This window comes from Condylura cristata, unplaced genomic scaffold (assembly GCF_000260355.1).
Source record: "Condylura cristata isolate star-nosed mole 26May11 unplaced genomic scaffold, ConCri1.0 scaffold00007, whole genome shotgun sequence".
NCBI classification, from domain to species: Eukaryota; Metazoa; Chordata; class Mammalia; order Eulipotyphla; family Talpidae; genus Condylura; species Condylura cristata.
Genome location: NW_004567108.1, coordinates 34,721,302 through 34,744,690, shown reverse-complemented (window position 1 = coordinate 34,744,690; position 23,389 = coordinate 34,721,302). Strand labels below are relative to the sequence as shown.

The following is a 23,389-nucleotide window of genomic DNA, read 5'->3' as shown; positions in this document are numbered from 1 at the left end:
ATTTCACACAGAGAAAAATAAACGTGTTTTATTTTAACTGGGTTTTCTGAACTTTGAACTTTGTGTGACTACTGACCTACTGCACAATTAAGCCATGAGCTAGTTGAACCACCCATGACTTGTGTAACAGATGCCTGAGGGAAAGTATTGAGATTGGAAAACCATTTGGAACAGTTGTGAGCAGTTTCTGCATTTTTGGACTGTGAAATTTGTCCTTGAACTTGGAGCTCCTTTCTCTTTGTTCTTCGGGTGGCTACTTTGGTGATTTTAAAAAGCAATTTTGATGGAAACAGATACCAGGTCACTGTTCCATGGACAACCTGAACCAAATTTAGATGTTTCTAAATGAGGTATTACATTTTGTTTAGCAATTTGAATCATATATCTTTAGAATGAAACCACCGCTAAGTTAAAAGAAAAATCCTTCTAATAATTAAAAAAGAATTAGTTTGAGAAATAAGCTTTTTTTTTATTTGATTATTTCCACACACAAAATCATGAGACTAGGATCATGCAAAAAAGAGACATGCAGGTCTAATCTCCTCCTTCCTGCACACTTAAAAATATACTATGACATTAATATGCATTGAGTGTCACAGTCGACCATAGGTACCTTAGTTAATGTGTCACATGTGATGCTTTTTATAATCAAATGAACCAGAACTTAGGAATATATCAACTACTTGTTTTGTTTTTGTAGGTCATGGGGGCCAAAGGATTCCTGAGGGTAAAGATGGGGAAATCTCTCCTGAAGAAAATGCTAGACCTATTTTAGGTTTTTTTTTTAGAGAAATAATAAAGGTGGTCTTGGATCGTGGGGAAAGAGGACTTCATAGTCTGTCTTGACTGGTGGCAGTGGAACCTGACTGTTCTTAAGGAGGATATGATAGAAATGCATAATTAGGGAAAATAAAATGGCATTGGCTCCTGTGACATAAGGGCTAAGGAGTGAAAAGACTATAGGGAACTAATATCTAAATTCCTATTTTATTTATTTTAATTGAGTTTGCATATGTGTTCCAATTCTCCACTAATAGTCTCAGATCTTCAGTAATATTATAAGTGTTACAGACCAGTATTATCCATGTTGTGCGGAATTAGAAATGGGTATGTATGTTGAAAGAGAGGAGTGAGAGAATATGAGTTTCTCCTCTCATTGTTCCATTTTGATCATAGGATAATAGAATTAAGGCATTTTCCCTGTTGGCTCAGGTCACCAGGCATAAGTCACCTTGTATACTAGCTTCTTGTGCATAAATAAAAACTAGTTGAGAGAAGAGTTACTTATATGACAAAATCATGTTTTCCTGCTGCATCCTCATGAAATAAATGACTGATGAGATTCCCTGCAGGCCCCCTGTGTACTAAACATACTATGTAGCTTCACCTCACTACCCCCTGTATGAGACAGTTTTGGAAATGCTAGTGTCTCTGTCTCTCTTTCTTGTCACAAGGAAATAAATATTTGTCATCTGTGCAGGCTACTTTGGCAGTACCTTTTATTTGGCCCAGAAACACACTAGGAGAATGAACTCATCGGATTCAGTTATACCCTCTCTCTTGATGTCAGATTGGTGGTAGGTGTGAAAAATTAAATGAACATCCTGGCTGAGTAGAACTTGTCCTGTGCCAGCCAATAGCTATGAATGCTACTGTCAATGTGAAATAGTTTCTCTACCAATATTCCAGGGGGAGAAGATGACACATATTTTGATGTTATGTAGATGGGACCACCTAGTGAGTAGATATTTTAGTTATAGTATAATAATCACACAATAAGAGACATACCAGTTAAGTAGTTCTGCAATTAAATTATAGTTTGTGATTCTCCATAGCTACCATAGAAATTCAAATGAAGAAATAAATTATCCATAGTTAATAATTAAATATAAGATAATGAGATTACTACCTTTTCAAGAATATCTAATATTGAGAAGAAAATAAGAACAGAAAATTGAGTTTGTAAACCAAAGAAAACCAAATTTAAAATGAGAGCAATTTGCTTCTCATGTCATTTTTCTCTGTAATCTCTTTAACGAGATTGGTGGGACCTGTTGACCATCAAGACATGTAAACAGAGATAGCTTAAAAACAGATATTGTTTGGTATTTCTTTGCTTGAGGACTAACGGTACAAATTCATTCTGTTTCCTAGGAAAATTCTAAAGCACTTAAGAGTGTTAATAATCCAGTGTTTTCTGTGATATTTTGGGAGCATGTCAGGATTCCTATTATGTTGCTTAGTAGTCTTAAATGCATGCTGAGGAGTTGATTTGCTTACTACAATAGCTCTGTGGGAAACTTTGATTTACAAAGTACTGTAATTTTTCAAAGACACAAACATTTAAAAACTCTAATTGAAGATGGGCAGCAAAGAGGGAAATAAATATAATTATATATATATATATTGCTTTTAACAGTATGTCTGTTACAAAGATGTTATAGTTCAGTTAGTGTATATATAAATTACCTGCAAAATTTGACAATTATAAATTTTATCTTCACTGGTAGAATCTGTAACCTGATTGGATGCAATTATGCAATATTTTACATACCTCACAACAAATTATATGCCCACCAATGCTGTGTGAGTATATTAAAGAGGTAGAACAGGCTGGCAAACTGTAAACTAAAACCCAAAGAAAGCCACAGCTATTTTTTACATATAAGTTACAATGCTAGGAGATAGTAACACAGCAAAATTTAAGGGCAAAATGCCTAAGACTGTGTTCACTTCTGATATCAACTGAAATTTGGGGGGCCTCCCAAAATCACCCACAACTTTAATACTTAATTAGTAGGATTCATAGACTCACTGAAAGTTATTACAGTGATTACATGATTATTCATGATTACAGTTTATTACAGGGAAAGGTACAAATTAAAACCAGCTAAACTTATGGCACCATTTAGGAGAGTTCCAAATGCCAAATATTTGTTATCTTTCATGAAGTAATATACCCACTAATCTCCACTAATATTTTACAATTTGCATGGAGTATTACCAACCAGGGAATATCACCTGAGTCTTAGTATTGAGTTTTTAATGGAGCTTCATTCCATAGGCACAATTGATTGATTGGCCATGTGACTGGGCTGTTTCCAGGTCAACTGACTCCATGTGACTCAAGGCCACGACTCTACGTCACGTTTGGTCTTTCTGATGTGGCCAGCTTGCACCCTACGATTGCTTATGATAAAGGCCACTTTCCAAAAGTGTTTTTGCTCCTGCTGATCAGAAATAAATGAATTACAAAATTAAAAAATAATCAGTGCCACTACCAATGTTTATTACTAAGACATTTGTGGATAAATAATACTGGTGAGAAAAAGGGAGATATTTAGTTGTCTCCTTGTTATTGGATTTAAATCTCTGAATTTCGTTTCACATTAAGTGGGATTATAAAGTTTTGGGAAGAGCACATCAACTTTTATTGAGGCTTTTTTTTTTTTCAGGAAGTTAACTGCAGGCTCAATACTTCACACATCTGTTCCAGGTATGTGGGGGAAGAAAGACACAGAAATGTTTGTTTCTAGACAGTTTATTCTACCTGTGAAGTAATTTTTTAAAAAATTCTAAGACCTGTGAAGATTTTAACATGGGCATTTAACTCAAAACTAAGCCATATTCTTTTTCCTGAGTTTATTTTTAAAATTTAGATATAGTTGAAAGTTTAGAAGAAAGAAGCCCATATTCATGTATCTTCAAATTTTAGGTTTTAGTAATGAGGTTTTACCTCTAATCTTTATATATTCTACTTTTTCTACTCACTACTACACTTTTTCATTCATGGTAGTACACAGTTTTAAAAACCTCATTTTAATAGTTGTATAATCCTTACATAGATTTAGCATTGTTGACTAAACCAATACTTTATATTTTTCTGTATTTTTTTCTTAAATAATCTTGTATTTTTGCATGTTTGGTGGAGAAATGCATCAGAATGTCAATCTACAGTCTTTTTTTTTCAAATTGATACATAGCAACAGGGTAATAGCAGATGTTAGTTATTTGTATTTACAGATAATAAATTATAATATTCAAGTCTAATACTTTTTCTTATTGATAATTTTTCTTCACTTAGATAAATACTGAGAAATATTCAACAGTATGTCTCATTTGTATGTTTAATGGCATCAGATTTCCAGAAACTTTGTGCAGAAGGAACAAAATCAGTGTTGTTTAGAAAAGGTCAGTGCTGTCTGTAAGAGTGGTTTCAGCTGCATTGACGGTCACATGGTTAAAGGATTAGGAGATGCCCTTTTTGATCCTGCTACTTAGAAGGCATAAAGAATGGGTTTCATCTTAGTTCTGCCTCCTCACTGGTTGTCCAGATGCCTCCACCCCTCTCCACTTGATGTTAGTGCTTTTCTCTGTTGATTCCATCATAACCACCCTCTTCTCTCTACACATGTGTGATATTTCTCCCCTGCTGCTGTTTTCTTTTCACTCTCCCATTATTAGCAGTTATTGGTTCTGAAATTTCTTCTTGCACATGAAACAGTGCTCTCTCTTTTCAGTTTTTTGCTGTGTTACTAGTGATAATAGATCTTTATTTAGATTATTCTCTATTACAGCTTTTCTCTCCCTAAGAATTTGGCATGAATTTCTGAGGGTTGGACCGGAAAGCACTCTTGATGCTTGTCCTACTGCATCCAGAATTGTCCTCTATTTCAGACTTCTATCTCAGTCCGCAGAATAAGGCTGAGTTCACCCATCTTTTCTGGGACAGAACTTTTCTCCACCAGGCTTGTTGCCTATGAAAGGATAAAGAAAGAGTCTGCTCCATAGTGGCTTTAGGGCCTCAGGCCTAGAGGTGGGTTGTGAACATCCCTCAGGCCTCAAACAAGATGCTCCTTGGTTCTCTTAAAGTCACATAGCCTGTCTACAGGCTACCTTGATGTATTTAGACCTGTCTCTCAGTTTTAGTTAATGCTCTAGGCGTCTCATTTTGTTATAGGGCACCCCAAATCTGTTCCAGAACAGGGGGACAGGGACACCCCTGAAGCCCCCAAATCCTGCCTGCTCTAAGTGGGTTCTGCCATCCGCTGCAAGAAGACAAAACATATAAAACTTTAATGAAAAGAGACTTTAATGCAGTGAATATACAATACGGAACACAAAGAATATAACTTCTAAATCAAACACCCAAAGTTACCCATCCCCTCGTGGGCAAAAGTCCACCCAAAAGGCATTGGCCCAAAGCAAGGCCTGAAAGCCTGCCACAAGACTAAAGCACCTTCTGGCCGGGACCCATAGAAAAGGGTCAGAAACGGCCAGACAAATCTGGGAGGAAAAGAGCAAAATCAAAATCAATATAAACACTGCCATAGTCACCTCCCTACAGGTATCTCACCCACATCTGCCTTAACCAGTCCAGGGTCAGGAAACAAGCACATGCTTGCTGCTCCATGTGGTTTCCTCAGGTCTGCTTCTGGCTCCCCATCCTGCTTCCTTCTTTTCTTCTTTTCTGATTCCTTTTCTTTTCTTCTTTTTCTCTGCTCAGCTCCATCCTCCTTCTGGGTGGTGCAGGGAACCTGGAACTTCCCTTTTTCCTAGGGACCACCCTGTTACAATTTCATTGATCTATAAATGAGATTAAAGCTTATTATTTTTGTGTTAACATCATTAAAAAAAACTCACATCACTGAATCTCCATTGAGTTTATTTTTCAAATTCATTTGTGTACCAAACTACAATTTAATCAGGAACTGGTCTAATAGCTTTGTGAAAATGTAATTAATTTCTTCAGAACCTTGTCTGACAGAGTAAATGTGTTTTGCTCTTATTTTATGATCTCTGATCTTTCTGTGTCTTTTATAGTGAAAAGTATGTTACAATTTGGGAAAAGAGAAGATGAACTTTTAATTTTAGTTTTATACAGATGTAGTTCTTAAAAAATATTTTAAGAAACTTTTACTTCAGCTTTTATTTACAATGAGAAAATAAATATATATCGGCTAAAAAAAAAGTTACAGCATATGGTTAAAAACTACTATTAATATGGGCCCTCCCTGGAGGCGCAGCGGGCTATATCACTGCACCACAAAGGGTAAGCCACCTCCACATGAGTTCGATTCCCACCTGCCCCGGAGGTGACCACATGGTGTGGCAGACCTCTCCTGACCCGCTCGCTGCTCCCCTCAGCAGTGTACTTGTCGATCTGCCTGTTCTGCTCCCCACTTTGCCTCTGGTGAAGCCTCTCATCCTCCGTATCTCTGGCCTGTACCCCAGTTCTGTATGACTAAATAAATAAATCTTTAAAAAAAACCTACTATTAATAAAGCAAGTAATTAAAAGGTGAGAAAAGCTGTTAGGTTGCAGACTTGATATGAAAGAAATTTGACAATGTCCATCCATCCATCTACCCACCCATTCATCCATCCATGAAGTTATTCAAGCTTCTGTTGTACTTTACCCAGATTGTACTAAGTATTAAGGATGTGAAAATGATGGTGTCTGTGTGTGAGTCTGAGAGAGGAATATAATCTAGAAGAGGACAGGGATATGTCAAGAGGTGTGACATACTGTTGGTGCCACAAATTACTCCTTCGACCACCTCTGACTTGAGCTGTAGCTATGGTTAACAGGAAACACTCTGACTATTGTTGATTACCAGCATTCTTTGAGTTTCAAAGCTTTTCTGCTTCAGGACTTTCTCTAAAGCTTGTGTGTGTATATGTGTTATTAACAACGTTGGGAAAAATCTCAAAAAATGGGGGCAGCTCTCATGTCCTATGATTCTAAATTTAGTAAAAGCTTATATATTAGTAAGCTCATCAATGGATATATGTTTGATTATACTTACATCAGTGGTCACCACAACACCTGTATTACAGTCACCTGGAGTTCTTGCTGATTTCACCATGGTTAAAATAGTTATTGATTCGTAAGGATGAGTTATGGTACACATAAAAATAATATGTATGTGGTATACTGGGGTAAAAAAACTTTAGATCCTGTCTATAGCAATGAACATATCCTTGAAAATTCTGTCATCAGTATCACTAAGAAAAATATCATGCATAATACATTTTCAAGACAATGCCAAAACTCATGAGCATATGTACGCCTGTATGAACATGTATTGTGTTTGTATGATTATGTGTTAAACTGAGTATAGATATACAATATTGTAATATTGGAAGTACACAAAAAGTTAATATGGGGAAACAAAGAAGAAAGAGTATTTAAGTAAAAACACTAGTATGTATGCTGTGAATTCATTTACGCACTTATGTAAAAGAATGTATATGAAGGGTATATTTTAAAAATGCAGATCCAGGGCCCCTATTTCACTTTAGAACAAAATCCTAAGGACAGGAAATTTGGGTTGACAAATATTCTAAGTGAGTCTATAACAATGAAGTTTTAAGACTTTGCACTAGGTGCTATTTTCATTATTTGTAAACAAATGTGGAGACCTGGTCTGCTGCAAGATGATAGATTTCAGTTCCTACCCTGCATAGTTGGAAATTTCCACCCTGCAATGCAGACTCAGCTGATTCTCATTGACTTGGAACCTAGTAGATGCATAATAAATAGATGCTGATTGAATCATTTGGAGGATGGGGAGAGGGAATGAAGATCAAAGTGGTGAAGAAGCAGATCAGCTGGGTAAATTTAAGCTCAGGAGAGTGAGTAAAGCATGTTAAGAATCATAATCTGGGTCCCATTATCATTTTCAGACATTCAACCAATATTTGTTAGGCATTAAGTACATGCAGGGCACTTTCCTATTTCTCGTTTCATTTCATTCTTAAACAACCCTTTACAGACTTAAGGAAGATAGCATAGCACAGTTTCATTACTGGAATTTGAACCCACACGTTCTGAGTTATTAAGTAACGAATTAGACACCATAGAGCTGCTGAGCATAGAAAGATGAACATGATAGATGGTTTGTTCTTTTTCATATCTAGCATCTTCAGCCTAGTCATGATCGTTTCTGTTGTAACTTACTGGTTGTCACTCCTATTGGACCACCTAGAAGCAGCTTCTTTGTCATAAGTCTCTATCTGGATCACACGGAGAGATTCCAGCTTTTGCTTTCTTTTTTTAAAATCCATCACCTCTATCTAGTTCTTATTTTCACAGTGGAAAGGATAATTTCCAGATGACTGTATAGTGGAAGCCCAAAAGGCCAAGGGTGCTTATTCTAGTTCCTACCAATCCTGAGGCACCTACCATGTGAAAATAATTCTGGCTCTTTGTAATTTCATCTGTTAAGTGCTTTCCCACCCCCCTTCCTTACAGCAGAAAACAAGATGAAAGTGTGGAAAACAAAGCCTTTTAATTAAGTTCAGGAATGAGGCAATCAATAGTACCAATTAATTACACACAGTCTTTGGGGGTGGGGGGAAGAGTATAACCTTATCTTTGGTGGGGGGAATGAACAGTAAAGCCTATCAAGAGGTGTGTATTTTGTTCTCCAAAGCTTGAAAGTAAACAACTAACAAAGAAAAACAGGGCATCTTTTTGTTATTCACATTGAAGGCCTTCATCTGTTCGACTTGATGTGACTCTCCTCCACCCACTAGCTCTGAAGTAGCCATTTTGCAGGTTCCTGAGGCTAGAGAGGGCAGGACCCAGGTGCTGGATCTTATCATTCTCAAACCTCCATGGAGCCTGTCCGGAACCGTAGCCCCGAGCTGGTCTCCAGGATTTGCCAGCAACTTAGGAGTCCCAGAGACCGGAAGACGGGAGGCTGGGATTCCCAGGTGAGGTCAAAGGTGTGCCAAATTCATCAGCGGAAGCCCGGCCCCACCGGACCTCCCCGCCGGCGACAGGTTCGGCGTTCGCCCAGCGCCGGGGCGTGCTTCATAGCCACTCCCACCCCAGGTGCGCAGCCTGCGTCCCGGACCGCGCTCCCAGGGCACCCAGTGGGACTAGTGTGAGTTTTTCAAGCCCACAAAGTAACACCTCGCCCCAAGCCACGCCCAGTCACTCGGGCAACGATTTTAAGTCGACGATTACATAAAGAATCCTAGCCGGGCGCGGAATCTCAGACGGATCTACGAGCGTGGGACGCATCACCGCCGCTTACTGCGGCCGGCTCCCTCCGCCCCTAGTTCCTGCTCAGTCATCACCAAAGCCCGGAGTTTCGGATCCAGACCTGGAAGGACGGAACGACGAACCGGAGCCGCGCCGCCGGCCGGGAGCCCGTCGCACCGGGCATGCTCAGTGGCGCGGCCGGCTGGGTGGCCCCGCGAGCTGCACCCGGATCTGCTCGGCGGCGGCGGCGGCGACGTGAGCGCGCAGGGGGGCGGCGGCGGCCTCGCCTCGTCTCTCTCTCTGCGCCTGGGTCGGGTGGGTGACACCGAGCGCGAGAGAGATGTCGGATTTCGACAGCAACCCGTTTGCGGACCCGGATCTCAACAACCCCTTCAAGGTGAGCGTCGTCCTCATCTTCTCCCACGGCGCGACGCGTCGTTATTGATGAAAACAGACAAGTTCCTTCGCGCTCACCGAATCCGCCGCTGGGCTCTAGACCCGGGCTTGGGGCTGCCTCACCATTTTAGGGGCTCGCGCCCTGGACCCCGCGTCACTCGTTTGGGGGTGGGAGTGGAACCATCTCGGCTACCCGTCCGTCCGTACCAGCACCGGGCTGGGGAGAGTCGTGCTCTCCTTCGGGAGTGGGCCCACAGCTTGGAGGATGCTTGGTCCTCCCCGGAACCGGGGAGAGAGAGAACCCGCGGCAGGTGTCACCTGCCAGACAAGTGTGGCGGGCCGTGTCGGGGTGGGGGCCCGGAGGCGGCGAGGGGTGCCTCGTCTTCGGGTGGGGTTGTTGTCAAGGGAACCCGAAGCGGCAGCGGCGACTAAGTACTGCGTGGGGGTGATGGCAGAGGTGTGGAGAAGAGGTGAGGGCACCGAGTACGCTGCAATTGTAAGGGATAAAGCGGTGGTTTTTATTTTGTGAACTTGTGTTGCTTCCACAAACCTTCAGAGGCGCTGCCATCTTCAGCCCCCGTCCGTACCCCTTGTTCATTAGGCCTAGATTGAAGGCCCTGAGATCAAATCAGAAGTTGAAAATAAACACCTGAAAACAATAGTGCACGTGAACGACCCTCTTCCTACCTAAGAGCCTACCTTAGGTAAACCAGGGGTTATTTTCCTAACTCCTAATGCGTCACCGGCTCTCTGGGCTGTACAAGGATACCATTTCCCTCAGGAACTTCTTTCCTTCTTGGCGTTGACCTGATCAACCCCAGCTTCAGAAGGGCTTGGCACAGAAGCGGACAAAGGCAGGCAACTAAGAAGTTCATTATCTGCCCTTACATTAATGCAACAGCTACACACATTCTCTTTAAAAGTATTCGGGTTGTCTTAATAGGCTCAACTGCTTACACGTGTGATTTGTTTCCAACTCTAGGTTGAAGTTGGTTCTTAATTTCCTCGGGAAAGGTGAAATAGTAACTTTAATTTGGGATCACACAAGTGTTAACTCCTGGCTTATTGAGTTACCATTTTTTGTTTTGAATCCTGGAGGAGGAAAATACCCCTGATTAGTAGCCTGATAATTTTATGGAGGAAATGTGCCTGGTTATTGCTTGTTGGTCTCTTTACATTCCTATGAATTTCATGTCATTTAAGAAAACTTTACAGTTAGCCTGGAACTTTCAGGGTTTCATAGGTAAGGCTTAGAGTTTAAGAAGAAACCGCCTCCCACAGTTGTAGTATTTAGCATTCATTATTTTGTTTATTGGAAAATAATTCTTCGTAAATCATAGGCATTCTAAAGAGTCACTTCATAATTTGCCATGCGGGTGTTAATTTTAAAATATTTAGAGATAATATTAAGAGCCTATTAACTTTTTCTAATTTAGGTAATTCTTTGATAGTGTTTACTTGTTATCTGGCAGTTTAGCTATTTTTCTTTGGAGTCATTGTATTTCGTGGCTCATTTTATATAGCTGCTTTTCTTATTAGGGGAAGACGTTGTAGTACTGGCCGTGGTATTCTTTTGTGACATCTTATGTTGCCATGACATTTTCTCTTCTGCCATGCAAAAGTCACTTCTGTAAAGCTAAACCCAAAAGTAGCTTTTAAGTATGCATTCAGTAAAGCGTGAAACTAGAAACTTTTTTGTTCTTTATAAGTGGATTCACTCAAAGGACAATGGTTAATTAAGTTCATAAAACGGACGGGTAATTTACACCTAAAGATGATGTGGTTGTATACATGTCTTCCACGTTTCTGATAATCTTTACATTTTCCACTTAAGTTCAGCTCCCCAACCTCTTCTCAGAGTGAAGTTTTACATCCATGGCATCTTCTGTTTTCTTGGTACGTTGGACTTCTATGCAAACGTAGCTTTTGAAAAAATATCATTTTTGGTCCTTGTTATTTAAGTTCCTTGATTCATCTGTGTTATCTTTCTTTTCAAGTCTATTTTTTATTTCTAGATATTGAAACACTTCCGTATCTGAAAACTTCATATTTTCAAAAGCAGCCATCCTAACCTAACCGCTTCAAAAATGTACTTGATTTCCATTGCTTTTTCTGCACTAGGCCATTTTCCTTCACTTTTTTTTATTAGGAACATGTTTTCCAAAACCTTCATTTGAACAGCATTATGAAAATTTCTGATAGTCTCCTTAGATAATGTAACCAGTTTTTTGGCTTGATTTTAGTAGTTGTTGAATTATTTGCTGCAGTCATTGCATTTTTTTTTTTTTTTGAGGTTTCTTTTATTATAGTGGTAGTGACAGGCTCAAGTGAGTTATTTTATGACGTTTGAAGTTTTGTGCCTCAAGGAATTTGTAATAACTGGAAATGCATATAATCCAAAAGAATACAGTTTACTAATTACATGAACATTTCTGAGAATCCACTTTTGAGTCATTTTATTTTGGAAATAAAATTTAACTTAAAATAATAGAACTGAAATTTCAAATCTGGGAAGGGAACATCTTAAAATGTATTTAGTTAGATCTTGTTCTGTAACTGAAAAACAAAGCCCAGAGACAAACTTGCTCCTTGTACTACTTGCAGGTGGAGGTGGTGCACAGTTGGCATTAGTGCTCCTAGGTCTGGTCCGTGCTGATGGCAATACATGAGCTGCTTTTTGTATTTAGAACTTGGATCCAAAAGGATATTTAAAAGTTTTGACTCAAGAGATGTATTAACTCAGAAGCACTTGTAATTGACCTGACTTTGTGCCTAGTTGTTTGTGAGACCATGGAAAGTTATTGGCCTTTCAATGCCTCAGTTTACTATTCTGTAAAATAGGGTAATTATACCTTCTCCTTAAAACTGTTAATAGGATTAGGTGAATATGCATTTAACATGACACAACATCATGGCATGGCGACTTTAATTAGATAATAATGAGAGATATTAAACATAATTTAAAAACTGTAGTTGCTAAGCGTACTAATTTGGTGACATTCATGTTTTTTTTGAATCTTCTGGAGTGTTAGTAGTAGCTGCTTGGTAGGTCATGGTTGAGGAATCTAGGCCAAAAATAATTAAGTGGTTTGCCTTAGGTCACCCTGCCTGAGCAGACCCAGGTTTTCTGAATTGTAGTGCTTTGTCACTACCTATACTTTCTCCCTAATTAAAGAACTCTATTAGAATTGAGACATTGTCCATTTTGTTTTGGCCTCAAAAATTAATTCTGCATTACTTATGTAATCTTTTAAAAAGTGGCCTACAATTCAACATTCTCTTTTATGTTCTTTCAATTTACAGTAATTTAGGTAGTATCTTAAGAGTTCAGTTGAAGTTGAAAGTTGAAAACTAAATTAAAATGTGACCCTTTATTCAAGGATGTTACCCACTTTGTTCTTATTTGTAAGTTGATATTGCACATCTCTTCTCCACCTAAAATTTAAGTCTGTAATTTGTATAGCTCTACGGAAGAATTTTAAGACTTTCTTCTGCGATAGTTAATTGTGCAGACTGTAATGTGGAACATAGTGTAGTGGTTCATGGTCCTTGGTATTTTGCCTTCATTTAAACTGCATGAGTTTCCATTTTCTTTTCCTCAGGTTGATAGTTGGGAAAAGGGTGTATTGAGCTGATGATTATATTTCATTAAATGAAGATGCTTGATTATTTTATAATTTATCATCTCAGTGATGAAAATATCTTCCAAAGTGTAATGGCTTGAACAGTTATTTGCCCACTGTTCTTTGATTTGAGTGAACATAGGTGGACTTGTTTTGTTTGCTTCTCTTGAATGTTACTGCTTAGAGTCACTCATGTGGCTTCAAATCATCTGATAGCTTGATTGGCACTGGATAGTTTAAAATGACCTGACTGAAGCATATGATATTACTTGGAGCCTTCAGTGGGGGCAGCAGTTGATTTACATGGTCTTCACTAATAGTCATCTGGTTTTTACATAATGGCAGGGTAGAGCTAAAGCTGTAAAACTTCTAGCCATTTTGCTTCTGCAATTCTGTTGGTTAAAACAAACCACAAAGCCAGGTCAGATTAAAAAAAAAAATGGGGAGGATTCATTTTCACTTCTTGATAGGAGAATTTGTATCTCTCTTGATACACCCAATATAAAATGGTGAGGGTAAAGGTACAAGATAACCTCAATATATTCTTCAGTTCAAATAGGGGAGAGGAGTGAGGGAATGTAGCAGTAGATGGTTAGCAACTGAGCCAAGCCTGTGTTGTCAGAGTCCCCTATTTTGGGGACATTGGGTTTTCCTTGATTAGGTCCAGTGTTACAACCTAGAACTCTTTACTTAATCTACTTAGTTTTTTTGCATTTGGTTCTACTTTCTGAGTCCTTTTTTTTTCTTTTTCCTGTGATGATACCTGCTTTTAGCAAAGTAGCATTTTCCGCCTGCTTTTTACCCATGGAAAGTTGGAAGCCCAGATGCCTCTTTTTAGCCGAGGCTGGTAAAACTCTTAACTTCATATAATTTTGTCAAGAATCACATTATCCCTTAAGTACACACATTCAATTCTTTTGGAAACAATTTTCTTTATTTGGAGTAGGATGCTATGAATTAGCACTCTAAATATATTTAGAAAACCTGTTCTCTGGATTGAGTATCTCCTATGACCAGTAAAATCTTTCAGGCAGACTGCTAGTGAGGGCAGGGTAATTCATATAAATATTACATAAAAAACTAGTATTTAAACAGTTTTAGTTTCATGCTTTTAATGACCATAATTGACATATTATAAAAAATATAAAGGTTAATTGTTTTTTTGCTGATAGTGTTTCGACTAATGTTTAGTAGCACTGAATACAGATCCAGTAAATTTACTGTAGGTTGTTAATATATCACTGTGTGATATAGCTCCTGGAAATTTTTTTTTTTTGCTAATCACACACACAGGGTTAATAAGATTAGTGATCAGTTCCTAAAAGTGAATCTATAATATTTTGTTGTCTGTTCCAGAGATACTGACTTCAGTCCCAGTGGAATATTTGCTTGATGATTGGAACAAAGTAGGGTGTGCCCAAAGAGGTCAGAATAGTCAGGGTTCTGGAACCACATCCTAGAAAGAATAATTTACATTTAAATTACTAAGTGGGTTTAGTTTGTTTGCTGAAAGGAAATTACATCTTCAGATTCTTGAAGAATTCTTGGTGAGTAAACTTGTTCTTGCTTCAGGGAAAAACAAATCTAAGGCTAATGGCAGTTATATACTGGTAAATTTTCATCTCAAAGGTAATCTGACAGTGTTTTTTTGGTATGGAGTTCCCTCGCAATTGAAGGAATTCAGGCAGAATTTGACCTATCAGAAGCTAAGTACAGATTTTTGTCTTTCAAGTTTTTCCCTCAGTAATTGTTTTTTTAACTGTGTGGATCATCTATGAGTATAAGAATTTTTCCATGTTTTATTATGTTGGATACTGAGTTTGACTCTTAACCTCTCATCTCAGCTAGAGATGAGACTTTACTTCTGGGTTCCTTCCTCACATTCTACAGAGGGAGCAACCTGAAGTGGTTGCGTACACATAGATATCATGATCTCTATTGGAAGAGCCTTGCTATCCTGATCTGGCTGTTTGATCTCATCAGGGAACCTGGTTCAAGGAAAGCCAGTCTCTGAGCTGATCAAGAGCAGATAGGGTTCCTTGATCTAGAATTTTTTTCCCAGAGCAGGAACAATAATAATAAAGTTAATTAAGTCACCTTCTTAAGATGTGAACTGAAAGCATGAAGTCAGGTAGTTGTAGTGGGAATAACCAAAACCATGAAGAAGGAGCCATAATGTCTTAATCGGGAAGCACCAGAGTGTAATTCTCTGACAGCTTCTGAGGGTCATTTTCCAGGATTCCTATTCTTTGAAATTTGACATCACTCTATTCCTCTCTCAAGCATCCCCCCCTTATTTATCATTGAGATGTGAGTCTGTTTCTTTTTACCATGGTTGCCAAAAGGTAAAAGCAAGGTAGTATTTTTCTTGCCAAACCCATGATAGAATTAAACCTGTATTAGAATTAATGCAAGTTTAAGTGGTAGAACACAGGGTGACATGATAGAATTAAACTAGTAGTTTATTTTGGGGTAGAGCAATACAGATGCAAGCTCTGTGAGATGTTTTTAAATCACAAGGGGGAACTTCACAACTTTCACTAGGTGGGGGAAATAAAAGATGACATGGGGTTGGTTGGATTTGACTTCGTACCAGTTGGTCTTAACCACTTGTACTGTTTTATTTGTTACTATTGAAGCCTGTCCTGTCCTATTGCACTCTGATTTCACATTGTTGAATTTCCCACCCTTTGCAAGAACTTTCACAAGAAGTCCTGGTGGACCTTTGTGCAGAGGTCCTTGGCATTTCACTTTGAGTCCTTTTAAGAATTAATAATGCCAGTTCATCACTTGATAGACATTTAGATTGTTTTCATCTTTTGACTATTATGAATGTAAATGTTTGTGTGCCAGTTGTTTGAACACCTTTTAAATTATCTTGGATATATATCTAGGAGTAGAATTGCTGGGTCAAATAGTAACTGAGGAATCATTTGAGGGACTGCCAGACTGTTTCTGAAATTAACTGTACCATTTTATATTACCTCCATCAGTAAATGAGGTTTCTACTTGCTACCTGTTTTTGATTCTAGCCATTCTAGTGGGTTTGAAGTATCTCACTGATTCTGATTTGCATTCCTCTAATGACTGTATGATACTGAACATATTTGTATGTGCTTACTGGATATTTGTATATCTTCTTTGGAGAAACATTTCAGATCTTTTGTCTGTTTTTAAATTTGTATTTTATGTTACGGAGTTGAGGTTTTTATATATTCTGTATATAGTTCCTTTACTCAGAAATAAGATTTACAAATATTTAGTTAGTTGTCTTTGAAACACAAGTTAAAAAATGTAAATCCAAATTATATTTTGTGGTTCTTATTTTGATACTGTTTCTAATAATGCCAATCTGAGATAATGAAGTTGTAACCTTTGTTTTTGTGTCAAGAGATTCATAATTTTAGCTCTTACATTTATGTTTATGATTGATTTTCAGTTTCTGTCTGGTGTAAAAGGAAAACTTTGGCATGTGACTAGTTCTAATATAATTTGTTGAATATACTTTTTTCTTATTGAACAATCTTGGCATCTTCATTGAAAATCTCTGTATCCTTGTTGTTTTTTCTTTTATTACTTTATTGAGGTAATACTGTATTACAACAATGCATATATTTGAGAGGCAAGATTATATCTCTTTAGATGTATGTTACCATACCACCACCAATGCTCCCATAAGTCTTTCCGCTAAAGTCCATTGACAGTCCTCAATGCTTTCTCTACAACTGGTACCCTCAATTTTATATTCAGATTTTTCAGGTTTTTGAATTGACCTTGTCCAACTTTTTGTTTTGTTTCTTTAAATTGCATGTGAGTGGAATTTTGGTTTTGTCTTTGACCTGACTTAGTTCACTTAGCATTACTACCCCCAGTTCTACCTATATTGATGCATATAGCAACAGTTCATCTTTATATATTAAGCTTTATATATAGCTGAGTAATACTTTACTGTGTATACATTCCATATCTTCATAGTCCACTTATCTGCCCTTGTGAATAGTGTTGCATGGAGCATAGAAGCACACATAGCCCTTCAAATTGGCGCTTTTACGTTTTTTGGGTAGATACCAAGAAGTGGAATTGCTTGATCATATGACAGATATATTTCAGTATTTTAAGAAACATACTGTTATCTACAGGGGCTGGATCATTCTGCATTTCACCAACAGTGTATGAGGGTTCCTTTTTCTTCACATACTTGCTAACACTTGTTTCTGGTCTTCTTAGATATGGATCATTTTCTCTATTCCCTGAATGAGAAATCATGAGCATGTTTATGTTTATGTCTTCTTTGTACAACTGTCTACTTAGCCCAGCTGCCCAATTCTTGATTTGTGTGTGTGGGCTGCACATGTGGTTGGTGTTGAGTTGTATGAATTAATTGTAGATTTCAGATATCAGCCCTTTATCCGATCGATGTATGTAGTGCAAATATTTTCTCCCATTTAATAGGTTGTCTTACCCATTTTAATGAGTTTCTTTCCCTGTATGAAACACCTTTTAATTTGATGTATCCCATGTGTTCTTACTTTTGTTTCCTTTGCTATTAGAGTTGAATTTCTAAAGACATCTCTGACGCCATTGTTGGGGAGTGCTTTGCATATATTTTCTTTGTACTTTATGGTCTCAGGTCTTATATCCAAGTTTTTAATCTATTATGAGTTAATTTTGTGTGCAGTGTGAGATTTCTCTAGTTTCACTCTTTTGCATGTGCCTGTCCAATTTTCTCAGTCACTTGTTGAAGAGGATTAATCCATTTGTCCTTTATCATAGATAACTGTCCATATATGTGTGTTTATTTCTGGACTCTCAAATTGTACTCTACTGTTTTATTCTCAGTTGTACTCTATTTTATTCTATATCTTTGCAGTTTTGTCTTGAAGTCTGTGTTACCACCATTCTTTCTTGCCAGGTTTGCTTTGGCTTTTTTAGGGTCTTTTGTGGTTCCAGATATATTTCAGCTATGTTCTTGCTTTGAAGAATGCCATTGGAATCTTGTAAGGATTGCATTGAAGTTATATATTGCTTTGGTTATGATGGCCATTTTAGCAGTGTTAATTCTTCCACTCCATGAGCAAGGTAATATCTTTTCATTTCTTTGTGTCTTATTTCTTTTACCAATGACTTACAGTTTTCCTTGAACTGGTCCTTCAACTCCTTGTTAAGTTTGCACCTAAGTTTTAATTCTTTTTGCTGCAGTGATAAATGGAATTTAAAGAAAAATCCTCATTGATTGTAATTACAATGTAAGTGATTTTTTTTTTTTTGTAACTTTATGTTGTAAGCTGCCACTTTACTGATTGTTTCTAGTTGGTTTTTGTGGAGTCTTTAGGGTTTTCTATAAATATTAGCATGTCATACACAGATAGTGATACTCCTACATTTTTGCAGCTTGAATTCCTTTTTCTCTTGCCTAGTTGCTCTAGCTAGGACTTCCAGCATTATGTTGCATAATATTGGTGGAAGTGAACATCAGTTTACCATTGAGTATAATGTTAGCAAAAGGCTTGTACTGTATGTATGTTAAGAAGTGTTCCTTCTACTCATTTCTTGAGAATTTTTATCATACATAAATGTGGAATCTTATCAAATGCTTTTTCTGAGTTCATTGATGTGAGATTTTTATTATTTCTTGATATAGTGAATAATACATTGATCAATGTGCAGACATTGGGAAATCCTTGTGTCACTGTAATAAATCCCTCTTGGTCATGATACATTAATTTTTAAATTAATTTTGAATGTGGTTTACTAATACTGATATTTAGCTTTTATGTTTAGCTTTTATGCAGCTGTTCACTAGGGATGTTGGTCTGTAATTTTTTTTTTTTTTTGTGTGAAGCCCTTGTCTGCTTTTGGTATTGGAGTAATGTTGGCCCCATAAAATGTGCTTTTAGGAGAGCATTCCCTCTTCCACAATTTTTTTTTTTTAAAGATTTATTTTTGCTTACAGAACTGGGTTACAGGCCAGAGGTGTCATGGGTGAGAGGATTCACCAGAGACAGAATGGGGAGAACAGGCAGATCTACTGAAATACACTGCTGAGGGGAACAGTGGGCAGGTCAGGAGAGATCGGCCTGATCCACGCCATGTGGATCAGCTCCTTGGCGGGGCATCGAACTCGTGCTGCAGTGGCTTCAAAGAGCAAAGAGATTCATAATGTGCTTTAACCCTTTGTGCCACCATGGAGTGCCCCTTCTTGAACTTTTTTTTTTTTTTAAGATTTATTTATTCGTACAGAACTGGGATACAGGTCAGAGATGTGGAGGGTGAAAGGCTTCACCAGAGACAGAGTGGGTAGCAGAACAGGCAGATTGACGCAGTACATTGCTGAGAGGAGCAGCAGGCAGGTCAGGAGAGGTCTGCCACGCCATGTGGTCACCTCCTTGGCAGGCGGGGATCGAACTCATGCGGAAGTGGTTTAAGTTTCTTTGTGCAGTGCTTTAACTTGCTGCGCCACCAGGGAGGGCCCCCCTTCTTGAACTTTTAAGAAGAAATTGAGAATGATCAGCATTTTACTCTTTAAAGGTTTGGTAGAATTCACTAGCGAAACCATCTGGTTGTTTTTTAGAAAACTTGATTATTGTTTCACTTGTGTCAGTTTCAGGTTTTCTCCTCACTCAGTCTCAGAAAATTGTATATTTCTATAAATTTTCCCATTTCTTTCAGGTTTATTGTCATATAGATTATAATAAACTCATGATCCTCAGTTTTCAAGCTGTGTCTTGTAAGTTTTTTATTTCTGGCTCTATTTGTTAATTTTCTATTTTTGTGAGTCAGATTTTTTCAAAGAACCAGTTTTTGACCTCATTGTTTTTGATTTGTTTCATTATTTTTTTACTCTTTTTCGTTTCATTTATTCTTACCAGAATTTTAATAAAATTCTATATGGGTATTTCATTTCATTTTTCTTTAAGATGTAAGGCTAGATCATTTGAGCTCTTAATAGTTTCTTGATATGAGCCTATTTCGCTAGACTTTTAGTACTGTTTGCACTGTGTACCATAGGTTCTGTATGATATGTCATATCTTCATTTTCATTTGTTTTATCATTTTATTTCTCTTGATTTCCTCTGACTCTGTTGACTTAATATTATGTTGTTCAGTCTCTACATATTGGAGGTTTTTTTCTGCTGGGCCTTCCCTCTCCTATCCCCACCCTTCTTTATTAAAGAGACTTTTCATAAACACGTTATTCCAGCAGAATATGGGTATAAAATAATTAACAGCATGTGACAACTCTGAAACTCCACTTTTTAGTGGACAACCAAAGTCAAATCCACTGTATATCCTTAGGAAATTTTCATTTGATGCTCTGAAAAGGCACAGTTTAGAGTGAGGGTTGATAACCTATATTTACTATGTTGTTTAATGACTTTGGGCAAACTGACCCGGACTTTCAGTTCCTAAACAGAAAATGTCAGGTTTATAAACCCGAAGATCACTGGAATCAATGCTTTTTTGAGGAATGCATCTCAAATGGGCACACTGGAAATTCCAAATTGCTTGACATACTGCACTATTCTTTTGGATCAGGTTTCAATAGGTATCACTGGGTTTAAGGGAGTCAAGTCTATGCTGAAAGCGAAGAGGACATATAAACACTACAGCTTCTAATACCACAAGGTGTGTGGTTATCTTCTCTTGGGATATAAGAGGAAATTTCTTGAAGGACAAGGTTCCTTTCAATCCCCACAGTAGTTCAGTTCCATAGACATTCTGTTCATGACATATGCTCATCTCCCAAGTGTTTTTTGTGCTAATTAAATAACTTTTTTTTTTAAAAGATTTATTTATTTATGCATACAGAACTGGGGTACAGGCCAGAGGTGCAGGGGTGGTGAGAGGATTCACCAGAGACAGTGGGGAGCAGAACAGGCAGATAGACGAAGTACACTGCTGAGGGGAGCAGAGGGCGGGTCAGGAGAGGTCTGCCACGCCATGTGGTCACCTCCGGGGCAGGCGGGGATCGAACTCATGCTGTAGTAGCTTTAGTTTCTTAGTGCTGTGCTTTAACCTGCTGCGCCACCAGGGAGGGTCACTAATTAAATAACTTTTTAAAAGTAAACAAAATTCTAAATTTTTATAAAACTTGATGTAAATAGTATTTCAAATTGTACAATCGTGAGAAAGTCCATGGTTATCAAAAATCCACACACTTCACTTGCATTTTCAGCACACTCAGCTTTTTGTGCCTCATCTGTTTTGGCATCTGTATTTTCTGCAGAATTACACCCCTTTTTTTGCCAGCATCAGCTTTAATTTTTTTTTTTCCTTTGAGTACCTTCTTTCTCCATTGCGAGCCTTGTTAGGCTTAACCTCTGTCTTTGGAGGAGCAGATTTAGCTGATAACCTTGTATATATTCCCTGTGGTTCCTCTTTCACCGTGGCATTATCTCTTTAACATCCCCTTTAGTCTTTGGTCAAGTTTACAACAGCAGTGTGACATAGGTTCTGGATGTGGAGATAAAGCTGTATACAGGCTTTGTAGAGGTTATTCTGACCTCTTAACACTATTCCTTGGGGTTGATTTCTGTTTATACCACTTTCATTCGAGAAGATAGTTGATGTGATTTCAGTCTTCATTGGTTAAGAGACCTGGCAGTTGCTGTAATGAGGGTTTGGAAGTGGGAGTCACATCTGGAGTGGTCTAATTAATGTTGGGAATTTCTTGGGAGATTGCCTAGCCTGTGTGTGTAACATTGTGGGTATCCCTTCTCTCCAGTCATGGGTGTCTGCATGTTGTCAGGGTGCTTCCTGAAGTCAATTCCATTCTCCAGGAATGGAGGAAAGAGTGTGCTCCCATTTCACTTCCATGTTCTATTCATTGCGCACCTGGCCTTTTGGGGGTACTTCACAAGTATCCCCTCTGTCAAGGCTTTATTGCTTCACACTGTTTAACTCTCTTCTCCCACTGTCTGTGAAATCTGTATCCCTGAAATTTGTGTGGCAGCCTCCTTGCCCCAGAGCATGACCTCTAGACATTCCTCTCTATCCACATCTTTTTAATAATGTCTGATTTACCTCTGTATTTTCTGATGCAGTCCATGCTTGTCTCTGCCATAGTAAATCACCCCAAGTCATAGGATGCTGTGGATTTAACTGCCTTCTAAATAACATTCATATTATCCTCCTGGGTGTAAAATAAAGAACCTCATCTTGACCCAGTCCTCTATATTGTTTCCTAATAGAAGTTCTAATGAAAGAAATATTTTATCTAGGAAATGCCTTTATATTTAAGTACAAAATAGTTCCCAAATACCTGATGGGTGTCTTTAGAGATTATGTATTAGCTTGTACAACTTTTAAAATTGCCAGATAGTGCTGCAATTGCTTCTAAGTTGCCACTTGATTAATGTTTGTTTTATTTATGTAATGATCTACACTTGTTTTTAGAATTTAATTATGAACATATAATCAATACTACCAAATTGATATTTTGCCTTTTTGCTGAAAGAAGCTCTACCACTTGTTTTATAGGGTATGTATCAATTGCTAAACACAATTTTGCATCTTAGCAAAAATATTGGAAATGCTTAAACTAACAAAGGAAGGGATGAGGATATCATAGAGTTGTATATTTTGAGGTATTGGTGAGATCAAGCATTGAATATTGGTTATAGCAAGCTGGTGAAGTGGTTTGTTACAGCATGCAGCCATAGTTTTAACTTGATGGAGAACAAAAAATACGTTAGATATTGAATGCACATGATTCAGTACATTTAACTATTACAGGTATTTTTTTTTGTCTCAAACAATTAAAATTGCATATTGTAGCAATGTAACAAAATACTGAGTTCCTTTTTTTTTTCCCCAAGAGAAATAAGCATGGCAGAGTGATGTACATAACATTGGCAACTATTTTACTATTTTAGTGGCTGTTAAAACTCTCATATTGTGATTTGGAATATGAAAGTGGCCAGAATTGAAAATGGTTGGTAATAAAGGCGCATCAGGAATATCAGCCTATCATGACTGGGGGTATTGTACTATTGTGTGACTTTACCACCATTTGGCAGTTTTCCTAGAATTGTTAATGTTTTTTAGGTTGATTTGATCCAACTCTTGGCTTTATTTATACATTATTACTAATTTTTAGCATTGCAAGCTACCATAAATCTTAGTGAATTGCTTACAGATTAATGGAATATTGTAAAAATGTAAATTAACATATTTTCTGAGCTTTAAAGGTATTATATGCCTTCTCTATTTGATTAAAAAACTATGGGCATGTCTGCATTTAAATATCAGGGGAACTTATAATCACCTAGAGTTGAGCTCATGAAATGATTAATTACGTATAATATATTGCAGAAAGGCATTTGTGTTTTTGCCTACTGTTAGAGGAATTAGAGAAAATAGTAAATGAAGTTGAC

General features: G+C 37.8%; 1 protein-coding gene across 2 annotated transcripts in view; it reads left to right on the top strand.

The window, feature by feature from the left end:
• The first annotated feature begins 9,238 nt into the window (after positions 1-9,238).
• SCAMP1 (secretory carrier membrane protein 1) overlaps positions 9,239-23,389 on the top strand; it is an 84,892-nt gene continuing 70,741 nt past the window's right edge. For both annotated transcript variants that reach the window (XM_004678185.2, XM_004678184.2), the window contains exon 1: positions 9,239-9,391. In XM_004678185.2, coding sequence (XP_004678242.1) covers positions 9,335-9,391 — 57 coding nt within the window. In that variant the 5' untranslated portion in view covers positions 9,239-9,334. The remainder of the gene's footprint in view (positions 9,392-23,389) is intronic.